The 23,797-nt window shown below is 44.6% G+C and overlaps 1 protein-coding gene across 4 annotated transcripts in view; it reads right to left on the bottom strand.

The window, feature by feature from the left end:
- RBM20 (RNA binding motif protein 20) overlaps window positions 1-23,797 on the bottom strand; it is a 109,013-nt gene that overhangs the window by 12,574 nt on the left and 72,642 nt on the right. The window contains exons 2-10 of one of the 4 annotated variants that reach the window (XM_052799163.1): window positions 15,413-16,604; window positions 13,115-13,176; window positions 12,868-12,959; window positions 12,422-12,519; window positions 7,998-8,141; window positions 6,482-6,613; window positions 4,535-4,614; window positions 3,022-3,706; window positions 1,026-1,124 (exon numbers count right to left, since the gene is read on the bottom strand). In XM_052799163.1, coding sequence (XP_052655123.1) covers window positions 1,026-1,124; window positions 3,022-3,706; window positions 4,535-4,614; window positions 6,482-6,613; window positions 7,998-8,141; window positions 12,422-12,519; window positions 12,868-12,959; window positions 13,115-13,176; window positions 15,413-16,604 — 2,584 coding nt within the window. Of the gene's footprint in view, window positions 1-1,025; window positions 1,125-3,021; window positions 3,710-4,534; window positions 4,615-6,481; window positions 6,614-7,997; window positions 8,142-12,421; window positions 12,520-12,867; window positions 12,960-13,114; window positions 13,177-15,412; window positions 16,605-23,797 lie in introns of all 4 variants that reach the window. The other 3 variants (XM_052799162.1, XM_052799165.1, XM_052799164.1) reach the window with 3 other exon arrangements.

Genomic DNA, 23,797 nt, shown 5'->3' with positions numbered 1-23,797 from the left:
CAGTCTAGCCACTGTGGCTTTCACTTTGCTGGACTAGGTCCTTTAAATTCCTATGGTGACTGAGAAAACATGGCTACCTTCTGCAGTCATTTACTTCCACCAGCAAGAGCCCTCTGCCAGGGACTGTGTTGGCAGAGATTGGCCTAGACCTTAAGAAAAATCAGTTTTGCAGTTATACTCCAAGGTACATAATCTGAAATACCTCATACGTGCAGTTATAGACATAGAACTCAGACACTAATACTGGACTTCAGAAGTATTAGAATGATAAGGTATATGTTACTTTTAAGACACACTTGCAGCTTAGATTTCAACTCCCAGACTCATCGCGTACACATAATCTATTAATAATCTGGATTCTCCTCCTGTTTGGCCATTCCCACACTTCCCCTCCTAGAATCCTAAAACAGCACGAAAACTCTGGGAGTTGACACTGTTCTTGCCAGGAGATCAGTTTTCTACAGCAACAGATATCAATAGCTTCCATATCTGACCATCAACCCATGACCCTACAGATATGAAGCTGGAGAAATTCCAAGGACATTGCTGTCCCCAACTGTGATGATGCAGTAGGGGTGCTGTAAAGACATTATTTAATTAAAACCAGAAACAATCAGAAGAGGCTACTATCTACAGTCCATTTAAGGCCAATGTTCTGAAAAGTTTTCATCATTAGTCCCCTCCTTCTCTACTTACTGACCGCATCTCCTATTTTTGGGCACAGTTCACAAAGTTACACAGTTCACTTGGGCATACGTTACTTACGGTTGCCAGTGCCAAGGGCTATGCATGTGAAGCAATGTACATCAGCAAAGAGCAACTAAAAAAAGTTCTGGAGACTTCAGGAAAAGCTATCCCTTAAAGCAGAGGTCAAGAAAAGGCAAGTTAATTTAGACAACCCCCTTCTACAACCCCTTTACATGCCTTTCCACGGGGGTTTAATATTTCAGTTGGGAGAACGTGCTACCAAACCTGGGTTTTCACTCATTTTGTCGTGGAAGCTGCACCAACAACGTGTCACCAACCTTCTCTTTTCTTGTGTTTTCCAGAATCTCTCCAGATTCTTTTCTTTGTTTATCAGCTGAAGGTGAGCTCTTCTCTGGAACTTGCTCCTCTTTTCCAAGCTAAAATAAATACAACATATACATGTATAGCAACACACAGTGGTGCTCTAGTATGTTTCTATTCTGGGTTTAGGGAAGCAAAGTCACTCACAAGGTCACATTCTTTATTTCTAAAGTTTATGCAAGTCAACTAGGCTGTGGGAAAAGACCTAACAATTGGATTCCATTAGCAAAGCTGCACAAATAAGAATTGAGAAAAAGAAATTTAAACAAAATTAGAGATTTGTAATTTATATCATAGAATTGGCTAGAAGACAGGTGGGGGAGAATGTGAATTCATTACAATTTCCAGCCTCCACTCCTCTGTTCTCTATCCACATCTGTTACATTGGCTCAGACATGGTAAGGAGAGCAGCAGTGTTAAAACTCTGCAAAAGACCTCAACTGTTTTGTTTATTGATGTAGGATCAGCTGAGAATGCAACTGCTTGCACAGTTCATACTTTGGAAGAACAAAACCACAGTACTACCTGGCATTTGGTAAAAGAGGGGCGAAGCAAAAGTGTGAGTTCAAGACATTCAAACCTACTTCTTCCTTTTAAAATAAATTATTAGCAGTAGTCCCTGGAGAGGCATGCCTTTAACAAAGCCACTTTAAAGTAACTTGAAAAACACACAGAGGAGTGTGCAACAGTGGTGATTTAGGATGCTGTCTGACATTTCTCTCTGACATCTCCTCCCAAGCAACCATCCATCACAGTGAAATACCAGCCAAAGCAGAAGGATGACAAAAGGTGGTACAGACACACATATCTATGGCATGAGGTAGTGTTCCTGCCTGTTACAGAGACTGGCTGAGTTACAAGATCTAAAGATTTCCACCAACCTTGCCCCCACATGAGAAGAATGAACACATGGTCAACTAAAAACAACCAAAGATGGCCCTGGCAGCACAAAGTCACAAGCTAGAGATGGACCCCTGGTCAGCAAAGCAGCTCTGCAGCCTCCTGCGCCAGCATCCCCGGGGGTGGATGACGGCAGTGTATCCCCAGGGGGGACTGGGGGAGGCAAGGTGGCCAAAAGCCAGTAACAAGATCCCCATAGGGTGGGGATATGAGCAGGGGCTGTACTGGGACTGAGCGAATGAGGCATCTTGATCTGTTCCCTCTTCACTTTTTCCCAGGGGAGAATCAAACCCACAAATGCTGCCACTTTACTGACTGGGAGTATGTCTCCAGAGATCCCGTAATTTTACAGGTGAGCTGATTCAGTGGTTCTGCCACGGGAGGAGATTCCTGCCAGCACATTGAAGGGAGTGGTGTGAATTATCCCTGCCACAGCTGAGGGTAGGGACATATGATTAATAGAAACCAACTGCTCTGTTGAGTTGACCAAAAAGAAAATGTTCCTCATTAAAAGTTCATTCCCCATCTTAGCACTAGAACAACCAGTTCCCTGGATTGTCCTACAAATATTGCGTATCCCTGTAAAATACCACTTAATTCCCAGATAACTCAATCCACATCACAGGCAGAGGAAAGAGGTGATGGAGGCAGAGACAGCAGCTATGGGGTATTCTGCACAGAAGTAGAAGAGAGAGCAGTAGGGCAATTGCCCCTGCACACACAACGTGCATGCAAACAGCAGACTGTCACTTGGTTTTTAGTTGTCTGTCCCCTTCACCTCACTGGTTACGCAGAGGTTCTGTGCTTGACACAGAAAGACAACACCCATGTACCCAACACCGCAACAGTGTAACAGATCTGCATGACCTGGGCAAAGACGTAAACAAGATGACCTCCCAAGATCTCCTCTAGGACTATATTTCCTGATTTTACCATGGCAAAACATTGCATGTCACCAGTACCACACCCACACAACTGATCTAAAATATTTCAGAAAATATATTACTTTAGCATTTACCACCTTCTTACATACAGTTTGAGATCTCTATTTACCTCATTCTCAGGAGGTTTGGTTTCCTTCACATCACTGCCTTCAGCAGCAGCATGTTCCTCTTGGTCTTTTTCAGCCTTCTTCACCTTATTCTTATCACTTTGTTTTTGCCTGGAGCCCTCAGACGCTTTGCTGTGCTTCTGTTCAGCTGCCTCCTCCCTGGCAGCATCCTCGCTGTAAGAATGCCTGCGTTCCCTTAACTTTGCCTCCTCCTTTCTCTTAGATCTCCCAGGTAAATCCTGCAGCTGCCTCTGAAATTTGTCAGATTTTGACTTAGAGGTTTTTCGGTAATAGTCATCTTCCCTGCTCTTGTAGCCAGATAAAGGGTGAAGGGAGCCAGGGGAACCACTCCTTAAATACTTTTCTCTGTGCCCTCTGCCTCCTTCAATCCGTTCATCCAAATCAAACTTGTCCAGCTGTCGGGAATAATGTTTCCTCTCGTGTACCCACGTGTCAGTCCTGTCCCTCTTCTCATCCCCATTCTCTCGCCATTCTCTGCTGTCTCTTTCCTCTTCCCGTCGAGAATACGGGGACTGATCCCACGACTCTCTCCCATTTCCCCAGTCGGTCCTGCCGGTCCCCATTGGGCTGTGGGGTGAACTGCAGGAAGTAAAGCTGGGAGTGCGGGATCGGGGCGACAGGGAACGGCTTATGGGGCTGCGAGAGCGGGGCCTCTCCGTGCCATACCTGCTGCAGAGGGAAAAGACAGCTGTAACTGGCTGACCCACTGTGGTCTACCATGTTCTTGCACACTGGAAACACACGGGGACTGCCCTGGCACCTGCGAACCTGAGACCCCAGGCCTTTCACAGACATGCACTGCGCAGCTGCAAACACAGTGAACAGGAGAAAAGGCAGTGTCATATCCACACAGCTTAACTAAATACCCACATATCTGTCAAGAATATAGTCATTCATTCTTAAAAGCGTCTCATAGGGGTTTAGCATTAAAAGCTTATAATACGTTAATACCTTTACAATGACCCTAATGTCTGTGTCCTTAATACTCATTCATCTAAGGCATCACTGAGACAAAAGTGACAAGGATCACCTGCTTAAAGGAGATGTTTTAGGACTGTGATTCCTCTCCACTTTTGCTGGAAGGTCCAGAAGTCAGGCAGATCAGAAATATACCCAAATACGTTTTAATCTGAACTGGCTTCTTCCCGCTAGGTCTCGCAGCACCCCCACCCTTTACGCTTTTCACTCAAGGGGGAGGAGAGGGGAACAGCTTTATTTGTGTGTTCTTCACATGCCAGGCATATTTTTTGAGTCATCATCATCAGTAGGAAAGTGTTCATTTATTTTCATAACATGCACAGTTTCAATCTGATCTCACTATATAGGCCCTGTACCTACTATTGTACCGACTTTTATTTTTACAGTGATTTGAAGTGAAATCCAAATTAAGAAAGCAAATGAGATAAGAGGGGGAAGCACGCAGATAATTTTTTTTCTACCTGCAGGTTTACAGACTTATCCAGGTCCCAGTTTCAAACTATGGAGAAACTTTACCTGTCCACTTCACGCAGCAGGTCCCTCTCCCTCTGCGAGTGAATGTCCTGGATGATAGCAGCCACGTTCTTACCTGGTTTCTAAATAAGACAGACACTGTTTAGCATGCTGCACTACTCTCCAAGCTAATATAGGTGATTTGTCCTTCAAGAAACAGCATCCATGCATCATTCAATTATACTACTACTAAGAAATATTTGGTTTCAGTGTTGTGGTTACCATCTTTTCTGCAGCTGGTATCTCAATAACAGGATCAAAGCAGTAAAATGATACAAATGGAAAATTTGCTCCATTCTGTTGTAGCACTGTCTCCTCATACTTGGCTGCTCTAACAGGCTTTGAAAACTAGCTTGTCCTTCCCTGTTACACATTCACTACCAAGTATTTTCTAGGAATTAGATGTAAGAGGAAAACAAACCAGACAATTTTTCTAATATCTGAATTAAATGTGTATAGCAGCCTATCTATCTCTGATCCTCTAGGAATGAACTGCCTTCTCTTCATCTCAGAGTTTAGCTCATTCTGGAGTATAGCTCTAAAAGACTATGTTCAGACACAAGAGCTTCAAAAAAGCTAAGTGCAAGAAAGATGTGTACTGGGAGTGTTGATTACTTGAGATTCAAGATCATTTACAAAAGATGCACTATTCCAGGCTGGAGTGCATGCAATTTGTCAAACACTTGGAGCATGCACAGCTGAGCAACATAATCATGCAGGAACTCAGAGCAGTCTGTAGTGCTAAATAGCTCATGCATATTCCCCCTTCCATGTTGCACTTTTGTTTGTTTTTAACAAAGAGAAAGGGCTTTTGCTCATGCAGAGAAAAACAATTCCAGGACCTGAAAAACTGCCACTGGAAAAGCTGAAAATCTTCCTGAAATCTAGGCAGGCTACCACACTCTCCTGTGTAATTCCTGTTCCACCTCTATGTTAAGATGCACAGTCTCCACCACCTCACATCTGAACTCCTCACCGTACCACACTAAGAAAGACTGCCCTGGTTTATGAACTTTTGGCAACTCCTGTAAGTCTCCTTAAACTATTATACACACACAGGAGAGAAAGAGACTTTTCCAAAGGTCAAACCAAGCCATCTGAGTTACTTGTTTTCCCTCAAGGCTCATAAAAGGCCCCTTAACCTCTTGGAACGGTACAGAGTTATTTTATAAAATAACTTTGTGCTGTGTTAGATAATACAATATGAAGCTTTTCAGCTCTGCATTGGCTGTTCCAGTCCAAGTCTCCATGAAAAAAAAATTCTCTCTTAGGATTATACATGGCAGTACATAAGCTTCCATAAATATGCTTACAAGAGCACTGATTTTTGGACATCCCTCAGGCGTCCACATACATCATCAGTGTCACACACTCTACAGAAAGTCTGAAGATTATTGCTCTGTTCTGACTCTATGTAAAAAAAAATAAAAAATCTTGCTTTTCAATTTAGGTCATTCACAAGAAAGAAAGAAAAAGAAATCAGTGTGATGTTTAGCCCTGCCATCGCTGCATGGTACAGAGATTGTCCTACGGCTCAAGCATGCAAGCAGTGAAAAGCATTGCTTCAGGCTTAATGCCTGACTGAAAGGATAGGACCATCTTATTTTTGCTGACATGTTGTATCCTACACATGGCTGTGTTTTAGACCTTTGTTAGACCAAGCAATGTGGGGAGCCTGCTCAGAAGGAAGCTCAGAAGGGATTTTTGAAACAATGGTATGAGAGGACCAGAGAAAATGGGATCTCTTCCAAGAGTTAAAATTTAGAACAAGAGCAAGCAGCTAAGTATAAAAGACTGTTAACATACATTCATTAATTTATCTTTCTTAATTTCTTTTTCCATAATATTAAAGCATTAATTAAAAATCAGTAATCAGCAAAGATTTTTAGATGTATTCTCCAGGACGTGCCATGGAAACTCAGGAAATCTAACCAGGAATGACTATCTTACCTTCAGCTGCAATTCCTTGTATCTTTTAGACATCCTAATAAGTAACTTGTCATCATTTATCATAGCAGGTTTTTCTTTGTAGTACTGCACCATGGCTTGTGCTGCTTCACTGTAAGCCATTTCCAGAAAGGCCTAGCACAAATGGGGAGAGCTTTAAAATCTACTACATAATTAAAAATATGAAGTATAAGAGAGAAAAGGCAGCACAATAATTTTCATTTGGATTCTTCTCATGCAAAATGTCTTGACAGTATAGACTGGGTAGCTTTCCAGCCCTGGTGCTGAAATAGTAACAGTCCATTGCTCAGCCTCCTTTAAACTTCAAATAATGATTTCAACCCAGCTATTAAAGCCAATATGCAAACTTAGAAGCCAGTTTAGTTAAAAAATAAATGACTGGAATCTAATCTTTCTCAATATATGAAAACATCTCCTTTCCCTCGCTTCCTCACTGGTGCTTCTACACTGTGATCAGCTGCTGACAGGATGCAGAACTGCAACGCTGCAGCATGCACTGCTCCCGAGATTGTCAGCTGTGTCTTGCAGAATTGCAAGGAATCCAGATAAAAGCAGAACATCAGAGCATGAGCAGCCAGAACAAAGCCAAAAAAGAGTTTAAAAAACCTGAATGATGTTAACTAGCACTTTTATTTACATGAAAATTGCATTTGATGTGACTCCAGTTTAACTGGTCAAGGAGTATACTCACAGCTGTGTAATGACTTCATTTTGAAACATTACAATCTCAAACATTGCCCACCAGCATGGATTCTACATCCATCTGTATTGTCTGCTGCAGGTATGTGAGAAGATTTTCTACTCTTCCCAGCCTACCACTGGTAGACTTAAGCTACTTAAGGCAGACTTAAGCTACCTTGAAGAAAGAGCTCTACTACAATCCAGTACAGATTAAAAGCAAGTGAGTGAGATGTCAGTGTCCCCTGTAAGAGCACAGCCTTCCTTTAGCATGTGCACACCAAATCACCCAGCGCAGCCATGGCCTGGGGGCTCTGCCTCCAGCCTGTAACTGTAATTACACCATTGCAGGATCTGCCTCTGCTGTAACAACAGTTCAGCAAACACTGTAAGACAGCCGAATCAGACTGGAGTGCAAGTCATTCTTCAATGCCCAGTTCACTTCTATGAGTAGCAGTAAAAAAGCAATAAAAACCTCCCAAACAGAACAAGAGGAGTCTGAAAGTAATCCTAGCAAATGGCTGAGAGAAGGTGGCCAAGTTATTAGCTTAAAATATTTTTTTTTTTAAATACAGTTTTACAACACTTCTTCATTGAGATTTCTGGGTTTAACAACAACTATGAGGCAGTGGTCATGTTTATGCCATCATCTCATTCTGCGAACACCAATTTTTTTTTTACTCTAAGAGCAGGCTTCATCTATTTAATGACAAAATATTTCTATTACAAAAAAAGAGATTTTCCCCAAAGACTCTGTCTTCATAACAGTATGTCTTTATGCCAATAGATGTCAATACCGGTGACCCCAAATGCACAATACCTGATTAGTGGATTTCATGAGGATATAGTTGGTGACCTTCCCAAATGGGAGGCCCAGGTTAATGACATCATTCTCTGTGCAGCTTCCCTCGGGGAGGTTGCAGATGTGAACAACTCGACCCAGTGTAGATTTCCTCTGGGGAAACTGGGGAAAAAAACAACTCAAAACGATGTTTTTATCTTGGATATTCCATCCACTAGATAAGACCTTACATTTCTGCAAAAAATGAAATGTTCTGTTCTGTGTGCCTGTTATTAAGGACAAATATTCTTCTTTAAAACCTTGTATTTTAACATCCTGGTTTAGAAATACAAATGGGAAGGGAAATGTTTAACTGCAGTGCAGCTTGCAATGGAGTCTCCACTCCTGGACATTACAAAGTCCAGAGAGGATTTCTAGAAGAGATGCTCTCCTTCAAACAGGATTAACAATATTGCTGCAAAAGCTAACTTGCCACCTCAAACCTTACAGACTCCAGGGCTTCAGCTCCCTGGCATGTCACAGCAGAGGGCTGAGCTGCCACAGGTGCAGGCCACTGCACTGTACTTAGCACCAGCAAGAGTTTGGAGGCTACTCGGTGTTTGGAGACGGAGGGTGCCCCTGTTATGGGGAGGTCTCAGCCCCTCCTGACGAGCTCCCTGCAGGGCCAGTACCCATCTGGGACGCCAGCACAACCCCTACGGCTCCTCTGCCAAGTCACCCAGCCTTCCCCAGCTTGTTTGCATCTGTCGGTCTGCACTGGGGGCTCTGTGCCTTCCCCGCACACAAAGGCATCACGCACTATTGCTAAGTGAAAGGCCCTTAGCTGATAATTTGCAAGTAATGCACAAAAAATTAGTATTTTCAAGTATTCCATTAACGCCCATTTACGTGGTCCTGGTGGTGCCTGGAAATTGAAACAGATGCTCACTGCAGTCCCTGCCGAATTTACGGATGTTAGAAATCAGTTTAGGTGACTAGAGAGGTGTTCAGGATAGCAGGGGTTGAATTTAAATCCTTCTTCTGCCCAGGTGGAACAGACTGGGCTGGGGGTAAAAGTGACCCTATTTAACTTGTGAGAGGACACACAGCTGTACCTCAGGTTGGAAAACCTACTACTTTCCCCTCTCATTGCAACAACACGCAGTAGGAGGGACTTCTCCCCTGGGGGCATAGTGACCACTGGACACGCGGAGAGGCAGAGCTCCCAAATTGGGCTGGCACAGGCACACGGCGCCGGTGCGGTAATTGCTTCCAAAGAGTGGAAGTCTATTTTGGAGTGCTGGGGCAGTTCCCAAAGAGCCGCCCATCTCCCTGACATGGAAAGCAGGCTCCTTGTGCAAAAAGGCAGCAGGGTATACTCAGAGAGGAACATAATTTACCCCAGCTAATGACACGCAAAACATCGCTCACACAGGATTAAGTCTTCCCAGATTACTTCCTCGTTTATGACCTCTGCTGTTAGGATTTTACTGAAGAAGTAACTCTACCTTCAGTTAAAATTGTGCCATTCAAGGGAAGATGCAAATCATGTAATCTTGTGGGATCAAGTTCACCGGATCCATCACAAATGTTTGGCTTGTCAGCAAGTTCACAAGTTACAGAGCTAATGTTATCTTGTTTACACCTTCATCCCATTACCTTCCCTCCCGGCTTCACCACTTAGCCATTTGTGTATTTTTGCTGCAGCAAGACCCTGTATTATACAGTGGTCTGCTCTTTAGCTTGCATCTTACGGAGCCTGCCCAGGTGCCTAAGGTAACTCAAAGAAGTGCCAAAGTCCACAAGTAAGGTATTTTCTCTAGCATAAAAACAACAAAGACCTGATCCTGAAAAAGATGAAGCAACTCAACTCCACTTGAATAGAAAAGGAAGTGATGTCTACATGCATCTGGCAAGGCAGCCTGTAGTGCACAACAGAAGAATACGACTACAGCCAGCAGAGGAAAAGGAACTTTTCCTGACAGCAAATGCAGTCCCAGTGTAGGAACAATGTAGGAACACCCCAGGTCACCTGGCACCTTCTGTTGGTTTTGTTAGATGTTAAGAGATGGTATTGTAAGAGTCTGTGGGACTAGAAAGACTTAGCTGTTCCCTATGTAGGCTCCAGAGCCTGTGTTCAGACACGCACTCAGCAGTACATTAAATCAAACGACTGTAAGATGTTACCACCTCCCCACAATTGGCAAAGGCTTAAATTAAAATGCTATGCCATAAATCTGCTGTAATTCATGATTAAGAAGTGGTCACATACCCATACCAGAAGTCGATGGGCTGTACCAAGCAATAATCTTGTCAGCTGATTGAAGCTAAATTGGATCCATTCATTAAATAGAGCTGTAAATCACAGCCAGAAACGGAATATACACCTTCCATATCCACAGTCAGGAAGTTAGAGGAGCTGTTGTGTGTCAAGTGTTGAATGTAATTTTCAGTAAGACTCTGAGTTAGCCTTCTTTGCAACTGACATCTACAAGGGATTACCAATGCAGCTGGACAACTACTACAAAAATGATTTGATGCACAGCAGTGAAATGTACCACATACCATTTGCTGTATTATTTCACCAATCCAATTTGTTTATTTTTTATTACAGCTTTTTTTTTCAATTTTTTTTTGTTTCATGCTTTTCAAATTCTTTATCCCTTTCTTGAGCTTCGCATGAACCTTTTCTAAAGATAGTAAGAAATTGACAGTCCCATCCCTCCAGTGCTAATGGCTCTCCATGCCTGAGTGAAGACTTCTAGCACTGTATTTGCCTTTTGAAGAGGGATAGAGTTATTTGCAGATGGATAGCACAGAGCAAGCCCTTCCAGAAATCTGAACACTTTGTTTATGATGACATGCAGGGTCAAGTATAACCTCCCACTGCTCAGTTAAATGGCAGCAGCTTAGCTGAAAGTGAATACTACCGTTGCAGAGTGAATGACAGCTGGCAAACTCAATCTTAGCACCTCTAATATAGCTCCCTGTCCACCTGATGAGCTTCTGAAGAAAAAGAGGATTTACAGTGTCCAGGAAAATCAAAGTTATTGTTTCTTTTCTCTCTCATAGGACTGCAGGTCATTCAGAAGGAGGACTTCTGTAGGCAGCTTAAATGATAAATAGTGACAGATTCTAAGGAGAAATGATACTGGTATTAGCAGCAATTTCATTTGTTGTGAGGCTGACAGACATGATGAAAAGGAACATTCCTCTGCACCCGCTGCTACTCCACCTCTGACCTTGGAGGCAGCTGTCATGAACAGCTCTGCTCTTTGCTCCTCTGCACACACAGCGTCTGTGACAGGCAGAAGCTAAAACCCCTTCAAATAACCTCTTGCACAGCAAAACCACACAGTAGAAAGTTGGTTGGATTAAACAAATCTGGCTGACGTTTCTGTGAGCAATGCCTGATGCGAACTGGAGTGACACAGGGACACAACTCAGCCTGGCTTTCCAGAGTGTCTGAGACCACATCAGGATATATACACAAAAGCTAACAAGATGAAGACTTGAACCCCTGGATTACTGCTGCTATTCTGTGAACGCCCTAACATAAGTCCTTGATGTCTCCAGCTTTAATCATAGCTTTCTGATATATGTTGAGCTTCATTTTAACCCTACAACTTTGTATTTCCAGTATGTATACAATTTGCTTTTATTTGCCTTTTTTTTCCTTGGGTTTTATTTCCTTTTAAAATCTTTCTGCTTTGTCAGTGTAAGAACCACTTTTAATGTTATCCTTTTTTTTTCTGGCATTTTTTTGATTATTGGGCTAGGAATTCAAGTGCGCATTAGAGCATTAGAACTGGGGACCTGTGTTGAATGCCGGGGGGGGCTAATAAACCTAAACCATGGAAGGCTGTACACCAAAGCAAACTTTCTGAAAGGCTACCAGTAGCAGCAGATGATGTAAATATAAACTAAGAAAAAGTCAGTCCAGTATAACGAGTTGATCTGGGACCCCCAGGCAAGTAATGGTTGGCGAAGCTGCAGCCACTACCTTTGCCAGTATTGCTACCTGGGAGAAGGACCCCAGCATGGGAGAGGCAGAGAGCAATTGCTACAAACAAGTAACTGGAGAGATGGAAAGCTGCTTGCTGGAATCAGTACTCAGAGCAAGTAAAAACTAATCCAAATCTTCATTCCAAGCTGAAGCTGACCTTCCTGGGTTGAAAAGACTCAGAAAATGGGGAAAAAAAGTCAGTGAGATACACACAGAATCATTTACGCCCCTTCCCAAATCTGACAAGCAAACAACTTTTAGCACTGGAATAAAAAACTACAATCGAGTTCTGATTTGGCCAAAATTAAAAACATAAAAGAGCTGCAGGGAAGTTGAAATAACAGACTGAATATTCAGATTATTGTCTAAAAGGAAGCCTTCACGGTTTTAATTCCAGTAAGTAGAAGTGGCTCCTACAAGAATCTCAACATGGAGATCAATTTGCGTAGGTACTCACTCTTACCCCTGATGGAAGAGAAGAAAATGTAGGACCTGGCTGGCCAAAGGATCTTGCTGACGTAGTGATAAAAGATGCGCCGACATTTGGTGGATAATCTAAATAATGGATTACACACATTTCATGAAAATCTTGACTTACATTAATTGCATTAGTGTGCTCAGTAAGCAATGCCCCATTTACATAGTAATTAATTTCATAGTCTCTACACCAAAATACACACTGTTTTGTTGTACTGTGAAAACAAGCCATTGTTTGAAAGAAAAATAAATTCATACTTAGAAAAGCACAGAATTGGCTTTTAGCCTTTCTGTGCACAACCTCTAAAAAGCTTTCCTTGGAAACTTGTATCAGATTTCATTTAAAATGTCCACTTTTCCCCAGAGACTGACTTCCCTTTCAATTAAAAAAAAATGTTTTTAACTATTGCACATATAACCATTCACCTTCGATACTAGATGGATTGAAAACTGCTGCATTATTTGGTGATAAATGCAATGCTCCATCTGCTGAGCTTAACACACACCGGATACCAGTGCTGGAAAAGAAAGAAAAGAACTTTAGCAGTGTGCATATGTGCCAGAAATATTAAAGCATAATTATTAGACAGTAAATTCCCGGTGTAAAGCCACTGAAGTAAGGGATGGTCTGTTAGAAATTCAGTTGGAAGAGTGTCTCTAAAATAATACTTACTTATCTGAAAAAGCCATACATTTTTGGATGTGAAGACTTCCCTTAATGTGCTGATCCCAGTCCTACGTTGAAACAAAGAGATGATGAGCATAGGAAAAATCCTGAGACAAATTTAAAAGAGATTGCTTCTCCATTCAGTTTACCTTATTCTAAAAACAATACTGAGATGCTGAAGATCAAACTGTGTGATGCTGGAGCTAAGCGCACCTTCACCCTGTGCAATTACTGATTCGTTATTTGTAGGTTAAATTATCAGTTGCTTTACAAAAGGAGAGCTTCTCTGTATTAGTTTTTAAATCCAGTATATTTCTATTAATTCAGTTACTTCACTCTAGCTCAGGAGCTCATCCTTCAAGGTGCTGAGCACCCTCAACTCCTGCAATGTCCATAAAGAAGGTGCTGTCCTGGTTTCGGCTGGGATAGAGTTAATTTTCTTTCTAGTAGCTGGTATAGTGTTATGTTTGGGATTTAGTATGAGAAGAATGTTGATAACACACTGATGTTTTCAGTTGTTGCTAAGAAGTGTTTATACAAAGTCAAGCATTTTTCAGCTTCTCATGCCCAGCCAGCAAGAAGGCTGGAGGGACACAAGAAGTTGGGAGGGGACACAGCCAGGACAGCTGACCCAAACTGGCCAAAGGGGTATTCCAGACCATGTGACGTCATGCCCAGTATATAAACTGGGGGGAGTTGGCCTGGGGGGGATCACTGTTCAGGAACTAACTGGGCATCAGTTGGCGAGTGGTGAGCAATTGCATTGTACATCACTTGTTTTGTATATCCCAATTTTTTCATTATTATTATTGTCATTCTATTATTGTTATTATTATCATTATTATGTTCTTCCTTTCTGTTCTATTAAACTGTTCTTATCTCAACCCAAGAGTTTTACTTTCCCCTCCCCCTCCCCGATTCTCTCCCCCATCTCACTGGGTGGGGGGGAAGCGAGCGAGCGGCTGCGCAGTGCTTAGTTGCTGGCTGGGGTTAAACCACAACAGGTGCTCAGCACACAGAGCAGCCAGGACAGCGCTTATTCATTTCAATAGGTGGGTAAAATTTGTTGAAGTACATTTAGCTATTTACACTTCTACGATCCAAATGAGGCGGTGTGTTAAACACCAACAAACAGATCAACTGAAACTCACTGTAATGACATTTCCCCTGCCCTTTTTAAATGTTTAATGAAAAAAGAAATGCCCAGCATGCCCTAGGCAGGGGCTATTTCAGACCAGCCCTGCAGCTGCAGTAACCACAGCAAACCATTTTGCAAGCAGCTCCTCAAAGAGTAAAAGGGAAACATGAAAGAGCAAATATATCCAAATACCCCAAAGCCCCGGGGTGTGTAAGTATCAGGTACTATTTAATTTGCTGGCCATCTTCCTTCCCGTATAAATGTTGTCACAATGTTTTTGTCAGGCCACCGTCAGCGTGAAAACACATGCCTTGGCAGTGAGGTGCCAGTCCTGCGATGCGATGGAAAAGGTCGTGAGGACTTGTTGAGCAAGGCTCACCAGGAGGCCAGAACAACCCCAGCCAGAGCCCACGAGTGGCCGTGGGGCTCACAGGGCCACGTAAGGGGCCTTTTCCAGACCTGACCTACATAACATGACCCAGCACGGAGGCTCTCTGGGCAACTGGGAAGCTGCTTCTTGAGGGTGAGGTTGAATTTGGAGCTCCCTCGGCAGTATGAATAGAGAAGTGGGACTGTGGTTGACACCACACGTGCTGAGCGGCTTCTTTCTTCCAGGCCAACGTTGCTGGGGACCCTGAGTCCTAAATTTTCCTTAGAGATACTAGAAGGAGTAAGAGATCCCAACAGAGGAACTGTTAAAATAATTTTATCAAAATGCACTGTTTCGTTTAAGCAAGCTGCTTCCACGAGGCTGTCAGGAGGAAGCCTCTGGGATCAGAAACGCAAAGAGAAAAGGAGAGGCAGATGAAACTGCGGACGTGCGGTTACAAGACTGGCTTGGGAAGCGGGGGATCGGCTGTAAGCTCCTCCTCCCCTCGCTTCGGGGCCACGAGACGAGCTGCAACCGCAGCCCAGACCTCGCGTTTCTCACGCCAGCGCTGTAATCTCACCGCCTTTCACAGCGAGATGCGGAACAAAACCAGACCTCGAAACCCCAGTAATCGCCGTGAAACAGATGTACGACACCCTAAGCGAAACTGTGGCCCTTTGTTCTCTCGGGACACCTCTGCGGCGATGGGGTGGCAGGAGCCGGTGGCCGGATCAATGGCCGGGCAGCCTCTTCAAGGGTCCGAACCGTGCCCCAGCGGCACCTTCAAACCACTCACCTTCAGATCGAAGACCTTCTTGTCGCACAGGGCGCAGACGTGGGGGAAGTGGAGGGGGGCCGCGCCGCGGAGGTCGCCCAGCTGGTGCGGCGGCAGGGAGCGGGCGGGCAGGTCAGGCGCGCCGCCGCTCCGCTCCTCCTTCTGCCTCATGCGAGGGCTGCCGAAGCTCTGCTTGCTGTGGTTGAGGCGGCCGAAGGCGGGGGGGGCGGCCGCGCTGAACTTTGTGTCAGGTGTCGGCTCTTCGGGGTCGTAGAGCTCGTTTCTTATTTCATACTGCTGCTGACTCGCCGACGGCCACAGGCTGTCGCCGGGCACGAGGTCAGGCTTGTTTTGGCCGGGGAAATTAGGGATGCTTTCCCACTGGTTGCTTGTACCGCTGCCATGCAAGACGGGGCCGGGATCTCCTTTCGGATGGGAGCCCGCGTGCGGGTCGCTGGGGAAGGCCCGTGCCGCCCCGTGCTGTGCCGCCGTGGCCCCGTAGGCCTCCTTGGGAAAGGCTGCCGCCGCCTCGTGCTGCAGCTGGCTGGGAGCCCCAAAGCGACCCTCGTAGCACGGCCCCGCCGCCGAGGAGGCTGCGTGGGCCCCGCCGGCGAGGAAGCCGTGCTGGCTGGGCTGGTCCCCCTCCGAGGCATAGGCCTGAGGGGCGGCAGCGGCGGCGTTTTGCTTGCTGTATTCGTAAAAGCCCCCCGCAGCAGCCGCAGCGGCGGAGGTGGAGGCGCCCGCCTTGCTGAGACCCACCACCACGGGCTGTTGGCCGGAGGTCGGAGCCATGACGCCTCCGAAAGGGTTCATGACGATGGCGTTGGGGGTCTGGGCCTGCACGGGCCCCAGGCCGCTCCCCGGCGCGGCTAAGGCCGGGCTCTGGGCGGGAAAGGCAATGCCGCCGGAGGGGAACCTCGCGCCGGCGATGCCGGGCCCCTGCGGCGGCCCTGCGGCGTGGCCCTGCGGGGCGTTCATCACGGTGGGGTGCCTCAGCTGGTTGAAGAGCGGCTGGGACATGGCCACTTTGGAGAGCACCTGGTTGAGGACGGTGGCGGCGGCCGGGTTGTTGGTGACGGCGGTCTGAGCCAACTTCAGCCTGTGGAGCGTGAGCTGCGCCTGGAGCTGCGCCAGCTGCAGGCTCGCCGGCGAGGGGAGCAGGGGGCTCGCGGCGCCGATGGAGAACGGATTCTTCTCCAGGAGCTTGGCAGCGCTGCAAAGGATCAGGATCTGGGTTAGCCGAATTCGCCCGACGTCTACCCGCGCTCACCTCCGGCTAAGGGCTGGCATGGAATACGCAGCTGCTTCTGGAGATTTAGCTTATCTAAACCCAGGGAAAGCAAGGTGGTGACCGACAACGTAGCCGTAACCTGTCGTCTTCCCTTCAACATCTGCTGCCGCATCCCTTTCAATCAAAAAGTTACTAGGCAGACAACTGTGCCAAAGATGTCTCTTTAAAACCCCCATTGCATCCCTGTGGATCAGGCCTTCAGCTCATTTTAAGTACCCCTAGGACTCACATTTCTAATGCAGACCAGGAACAGTGGCAACATGAGCCCCAAATCTACGTTTTTTTCTCTCTTTTCTGCGTTTTATGCAACCTCCTACCTCCCTGCTGAGACATCGCAACTCCTGACTGATTTTGTGACGCTGACATTACTCCCTTTTCCCACAGAGCAGGGGGATATGAAGAAAAGGACATCAAATGGGACCGTAAAGCCAGCCCTGTAGGTACTTCACACCTAGCACATCTGGCTGCATAAAGCAAGATGAAATACCCCACACGTATTTATTTTAACTGTTTACAGTTCTCATTTAATTAATCTGCACTGCAGCCTGTTCTGTAACAAAGTATGTAGTTTCCCTGTTGTGCAGATGCAAATATAGAGGAGGAAAAAAAAGCGAATATTTGCCAGAAGCTGGAGCAACTACGAACAAACTGTCCTGAAGAGTTTTCCCAGTTCAGCTGGAATGTAGCACAAAATTTCCGCAGTGCCAGCTGGTAAAAATCAAGGTCCTTATACTTTCTAGAAATTAGAGGTGCATTGAGTGACTCCTTCAGGTCTCGTACATGGGATGAATAAATGATGACTAAATTGTCTGCTTGAATTACAGAGCTGGGAAAATAGGAGATGGTATTTTCAGGCATATGGTGGTTCCTGGCTTTGGGAAGCACCTTTGGGACATCTCACCAGTTCACAGTACCACTGACAACCCTTCCTCCCTCTGCCCCATCAAACTCGGCGAACATAAACCAGGAAAAAGTAAGTAAAAATGGGTAGAGTCTAGCAAAGTTAAGTGCAAGAGAAATGCTATAATGGAAAATATTAGGCAGCACTAGCTTCCAAGGCGGCTGCACCACCCTGCTTTTACTGCCCCCCCTGCACCCTTCCAAGATGCCTTCTGCATCATCTGTAGCAGAGCCAGCCTGCTCCACATGCACACACACTGTCCTGTGGCCGTGCTCCCTCCGTATGTCGTACTGCCTGTGCTGGGATACCATCAGCCATTTTCATGCCCCTACCAGAAAAATGTTCGCCATCACTTTTTGCACCACCAGGAGCCTCTGCTCACGGACGGCACAGTTACTCAGCGCATTACAAATGGCTGTTCATTCTGAAAATGAGAGCAGAGAGCACTGGAATAACAGGGATGTGGTCCAAAGCTCAATTAATTTATATTGTAAAAATGTATCGAGTTTCAATTTAGGCCTTTCAAAGCAGCAGGAGCTATGCATCAACCGCCACGCAACCCTCACTGTTAATAATTGGCCAATTTGCTAAACTGCATGGATGAAGTTGTAGTTAATGATAAATGTCTTGTCAGCATGCTACATTTGAAAACCACAAATTAGGAAAACATCTGCTTAAATCCAAAGTATGACTAAGAGAAAATGAATGGGTTTCATATTTAAGGTTTAACTTCCACCAGCAACTGCAAGGCACATCTGTCTCCCAAAATACAAAATGCCGTTTGGATAAGTGCATCATTATGTAATGACAAGACTCCCTGCCAGCACAAGCTGACACCAGTGTGCTTCAGAGCTGAGGTGCCTTTTGTTTTCCCGTGTGGTTTCCATCACTTACTCTCTGACTTGCACTTACAGCGCAGTTTGCTTACATTTGATTACAGATGCGAGTCAGGGCGCAAGAACAGTCAAAACAACATGAAGGCTCCCAGAAACCCCAGCCCGTGAGATCCTGAGGACCCATAAAAGCTACTGAGGAGCCCCTCGCGAGCAGAGGATCCCACACTGGCACGCACGCTGTTGTTACCACCGAGGGATGTGGCATGACCCTGTGCCCGGGCTGTTATTGTGCCACCAGCATCTGGAGCATCCTGGCTTATGATGTGCTGCGTGGGAGTTGCCAGAGTCCTGACAATTGTTTCATTTTATAGCTAGTTATACCTTTTGTATGCTAAGTAAGCTGTAAAACTCTTTTTAAAAGCTTTATAGAGCATGCAAATAAGAACTGCCTGGTGGTCTTAAAAGAAAAAGATAAGCCAGCAGCCAGCATATGATGTTTTCAGGCTCAGGAGCCACAGATGACTCCTGTTCCCAGCAATCTAATTCCACAGTGCTGCAAGCCTACACAGCAGCCTGCATATCCCAACAGCTGCAGCCGCTTCCCAACTCTGGCGGCTACCTGCTGGATGTGGGCATGGGCTCCCTCTCTCCAGTGAAACCATCTCGACACTGCCGCAAGCCCTGAAGCTCCTTCAGCCTCCTCATATTTTGACCAACTTTGGAGCACTGTCTCTAAGAAACCCCCCAGCACATAAGTAGTGCCCTGCCAGCACAGCCCTGGCCAGCCATGCCCGGGGCGCTTGCTGCTGCCCAGCTCTGCAGTCGTTTCTGGGCTCTGCAGCTGGGCATGGGGAAGGCAAGGGCAGGAGTGCCCTGCCCAGCTGCATGGTGGGCTGCCTCCGGCCAGCTCAGGCCAGCAGCTTTCGGGCCCTGCTGCGGAGAGAGGCAGCACCCTGCTCCCTACTCCTGCCAGCTTCAGCCCAGGATTGCAAGCCAGCAGCGGGGAGGGCTGGGGGGCTGCAGGGAGCCTTACCTGCAGAAAAACGAATGCCGTAAGGAGAAGCTGCAGCCTCTGAGCCACTCGCAGAGGGACAGAATTAGTGAGGAGGGTCGCTCCCATGCACCAATAGGTTTGGGAATGGCCACAGCTTCAAAATCCAGCTGTCTGTTATGAATTTCCAGATTTCAGGGTGTTTCAGGTTGCACGCTTTATCCTCCCACAGCAGAAATAGAATATTTTATCATCTAATCAAGGCAAAGAAGGAAGGGCATGTTCATGTGTCAGTGGGAAAAGCAGATATGCAGATGGAAGGTTGGGAGAAGAGCTGTGTATAAAGCATCTTTTAGAGCGACACCCAAATTTGAGGATTTCTATTCTGTTATGAAATACAGGACATAAGAGACACACAGGACCAAGGTGCACAGCTTTGAAAATTTCTTTCCCTCTTTCTGTTCTACAATCATAATATTTATGTATTTGATAACATCATTTTGTAAATAATCCTGCTACAGATTTACTAAACTACTGGAAACTGCAAACACAAAGTGAAGATAGCACTCAGCTAAGGCATTTTGTGGGGGCTGTTCACCACTCATACACACACATCTCCCACTCCAGCTTGTCCTCAGGTTACCAAAACGCAGCCCCCACCTGCTTGTGGGGGGTCTCTGCTGCAAGATGATTCGAAGCAGCTGAATGAAGCTCTCATTCTCCATTGAGCGCCCCGGGAATTAGCCTGCGTCAGCCAAAGTTAGCTCTATCCTGTGCAAAACGTTCCCGATTATAAGGTCAGCGATGTAAAAAGTAAACACAAGTTGTCCTCTTCGTTTATTTATTTAACATTAGCTGTATAGCTGCGCTACACCAGCGGTCTCTTTGCACAGCTAGAAAAGCCAGAAATGGTCTGTCTTTACCAAAATAAGGACAGGCAGGAGCGCTGCCATACAATTTCCACAAAGCAAGCCATAAACCAGGCAAGTTTTTGCACAGCTCTGAAAGACAGGAGTTGAAGATAGGCATCAACTATTGCAATACTCACAATGAGATTGCAAACACTAGCAAGGCTATATTGCCATAAATCAGTTCAGCCCATCTGCTACCCCTGTAATCCTTATTATGCTTTTAGCATCCAAGAACAGCAAGTAACACACAGTGTCGGAGGTAAAGTATCTAGATGGCTGGATTATTTGAGTAATCCTGTCTACAAGAGTGATGAAAAGGCTGAACACAAAACATGTCTATTAGAACAGACCAACAACCTGGAGCTTGATTTTTTAAATGACAAAATTAAGGATTTTAAAGTGCTGCCCAGAACCTTCCAAAACTAAGAAATAAACAAAAGAATCTGAACTAATAAAGTTATGATATTAGCTGCAACTATTTATTTAGGAAGTATTTCTAGTCACAAATATTTGAAATGTTGCATAGGGTGTGAATCTGAATACTTTAAAAAAAAAAAAAGACTAATTCATAGCAGTGCAGAATTTGTTTTCTTGCATTCTCCATGAATCTTGCACATCTTCTAAGATTTTTGCATTCCCTCCCCATAACACATTTGCCTTCACATATAATTACATCTACCTGTCAAAATCTTTCTTTGAAAGATAAATTCTTAATATTTTTTGTTCCAAAATGTGCACTTTTTCCCAAGCTGTCTGTATTACTGTGTTGATTTCAGAATTAAAATGGCCAAGGATATTAAGATACCCAAGTATCCTGGACGTATGACTACTCTGCATTAGCCCAATATTAGATTTGAGACCATATTTGCAACAGCATGCTGTTTGTCATCCGTTAATGCTGTTTCTGAATCCATTTTTCTAACAGTTAGCAAACTTTACATTTTTAATTCAGTACTCTTGAATACATCAGAGAACCATTTCCTAATTATCCAAGCACAAAATCAATTATATTCTGTTATGCAGAAGTGTGAACATCCCTTCTCTGTAATGTATCATTTATTCAAAACACATGGGGCTGCATTGTCTAACAATTGCCGCTGTACTAAAAGAGCAAATAAAAATAAACTTAAAAATAAACAAATTAATTGTTATATAGATGAAGTTGACAAGATACTAGGTATAAACTTAGTCTTCAAATAACAACGCACCACTTGACAGTACTTCAGTGACATTATATGTTTGTATGTGAGGACAGAATTCAGCCTCTTGAACTCAAGGGAACTGCAAAGGTATATTTCAAACACTGGTAGAAGTAAAGACAAAGTCCAGCAATCTCAACAACATAAATTATTATAATAATTAATTATTATAATGATATTTTATGTTATGCTGTTTTGCTGATCCCATCAAGAATACAGGGTTTACGTTCATTTTTGCTTGTTGAATAAACTCAGCACTTATGTCAATAAAGACTAGAGCATTGGTTAAAAAATGGACACAGGAACTTTTTCCTGTACTCTAGACTGCATCTGGCCGATACTAAATGACTGTTTATTTTCTTTTCAGCTCCACAAGAACTATTTTCTTTGGGTTTTAGTAAAATGACCTCCTCAGTCAGAAAAGCTTGGAAAGTCTGCTGAAAAGAAAAAAACCCTCCACCTTTATAATTTAAGCTCTGGAATCATCTGCCGCTGAACTTTTTTTTTGCTGAGTTCTGGTTAGAAATGATAAAAAAAAGAGATCATGTTTCACAGTAAGTTCAGCTAATGATGGGGAGCACTAAAAACCTTAAGCTACTTTAATACATTTATAAGCTGCAAGTAAAACCCTTCTTATCCCAAATAACGATTTCTAAAGCCTGCCATTATACTATTGAGGGAGTAAAATAAAACGTCAGCCAATGTATACATGTGCTTTGCCAATGAATTGTGCATATGTTTGGCAATGGTAAACTCTATTATCTGGACAATCATCCAACCTAACAGTTAGCTGGAAGATGAAATGTAAAATGTTATCACAGAGCTGCTAAACTCAAGGTTTACAAAGCTGACAGGAGTTAAGTGCCTGCCTCCTACCGAGAGTCCTTTTTGCTCATTTGAAACTTTCAGCCAAAATGTTCTCTGCCTTTGTTTATATGCAGAGAAGTCAGGCAATTTCCACTGGGAAAGGGATAAGATAAAGGGCAAACACAGTGGCTATATCTTGGACCGGTTGCGATCACAGAAATAAAATTGGAAGTGATCTTAGGAGGATAGTTAGACCAGCTCCTGAGGTGGGATCAAGCTGAACTCAACCACTCTTGACGTATTTATTTAATCTGCTCTTAGGAACCTTCTTTGGTGGAGATTTCACGACCTCCAGGGACAATTAATTGCTCAACTCCCCTTAGTCTTACAAAGCTCCTCTTAAAGCCTATGGTGGCTCTCTGCTTACAGCATAAACCGGTCTTCCCGTGCACACCGAGAAGGGCTTCTCTTACCTTCCTGCAGCTGCTATCAAATCCTCTCCACAACCATCCCAGCTCCCTTCTCTGCACATCTTGTGTGTTGCATTTGTTCTTAATGCCCAGTATGATTGCTTTTCTTCATAACAGCACAGCCCCACGGTCCCCTGTTACACCCAGCCCCTTTCCTGAAAAGCTATTGCCCAGAGACCTTGGTTGGGAGGGATCTCTGGAGCTCAGCTGGTCTGACTGCCCACACAGCAAAGGCTAGCTGAGTCCATTCTCCTTTGGACTGTCCAATGGATCTACCATATCACCATTTCATATTGTCCTCATCAATACTGCATTCAGGTTATGTCAGATCCAGTTTGTCAGGATTACTCTGGATTCCTGTGCTGCCTCCAGATCACTTGTAAATCCTCTCCTCTTGGCACTAGCTGCAGATTTAACGGATACTGTGTTCACCCAAGTCACCAATGAAAGTGTCAAATAGACTAAAGACTGTTCCCCAGAAGGGAAGCATTATGCACCTTCCCATTTTCTGTCCAAACACCAGTAATTCAAGGACATCTTATCCACCTTGCAGCTCTGCTTTACGTGCTGAAGAGATCATGCTCTTTCGTCCCTGACAGTCACTTCTGCTAAAACAAAGCAACTGTCCTATTTGCAGTTTCAAGAATAAAAGGGTGGATTATCTCTGGTGAGACTCATTTCTTATTAACAACTCTTGCTCTATGGTTCTGGAAGAGTTGTTTTGGATTGTTGTTTAAAATCAACTATATGTTCTGATTTCTTTACAGCAACCTTTGCTTCTATTTGATTTAGCTGCTTTCAAATGCTGAATCCAGTGCCATGGACAACAGTCCGCACTTACAGCGAGAGAACAACAAAACCAGGTACTAATGAAGTCTGCACTGCCCATCACGATTCCTCCCTCTGTTTTTCAGTATACATTTCACCCTGGAAATATGTTTCTTATATTGCATGGAACGCCAGATTGTATACTGGGCTTATTTCTGCTTTCCCTCATGCA

The sequence above is a fragment of the Harpia harpyja genome, chromosome 10 (genome assembly GCF_026419915.1).
Source record: "Harpia harpyja isolate bHarHar1 chromosome 10, bHarHar1 primary haplotype, whole genome shotgun sequence".
Taxonomy (NCBI): domain Eukaryota; kingdom Metazoa; phylum Chordata; class Aves; order Accipitriformes; family Accipitridae; genus Harpia; species Harpia harpyja.
This window is presented reverse-complemented; position numbering and strand designations above follow the sequence as displayed.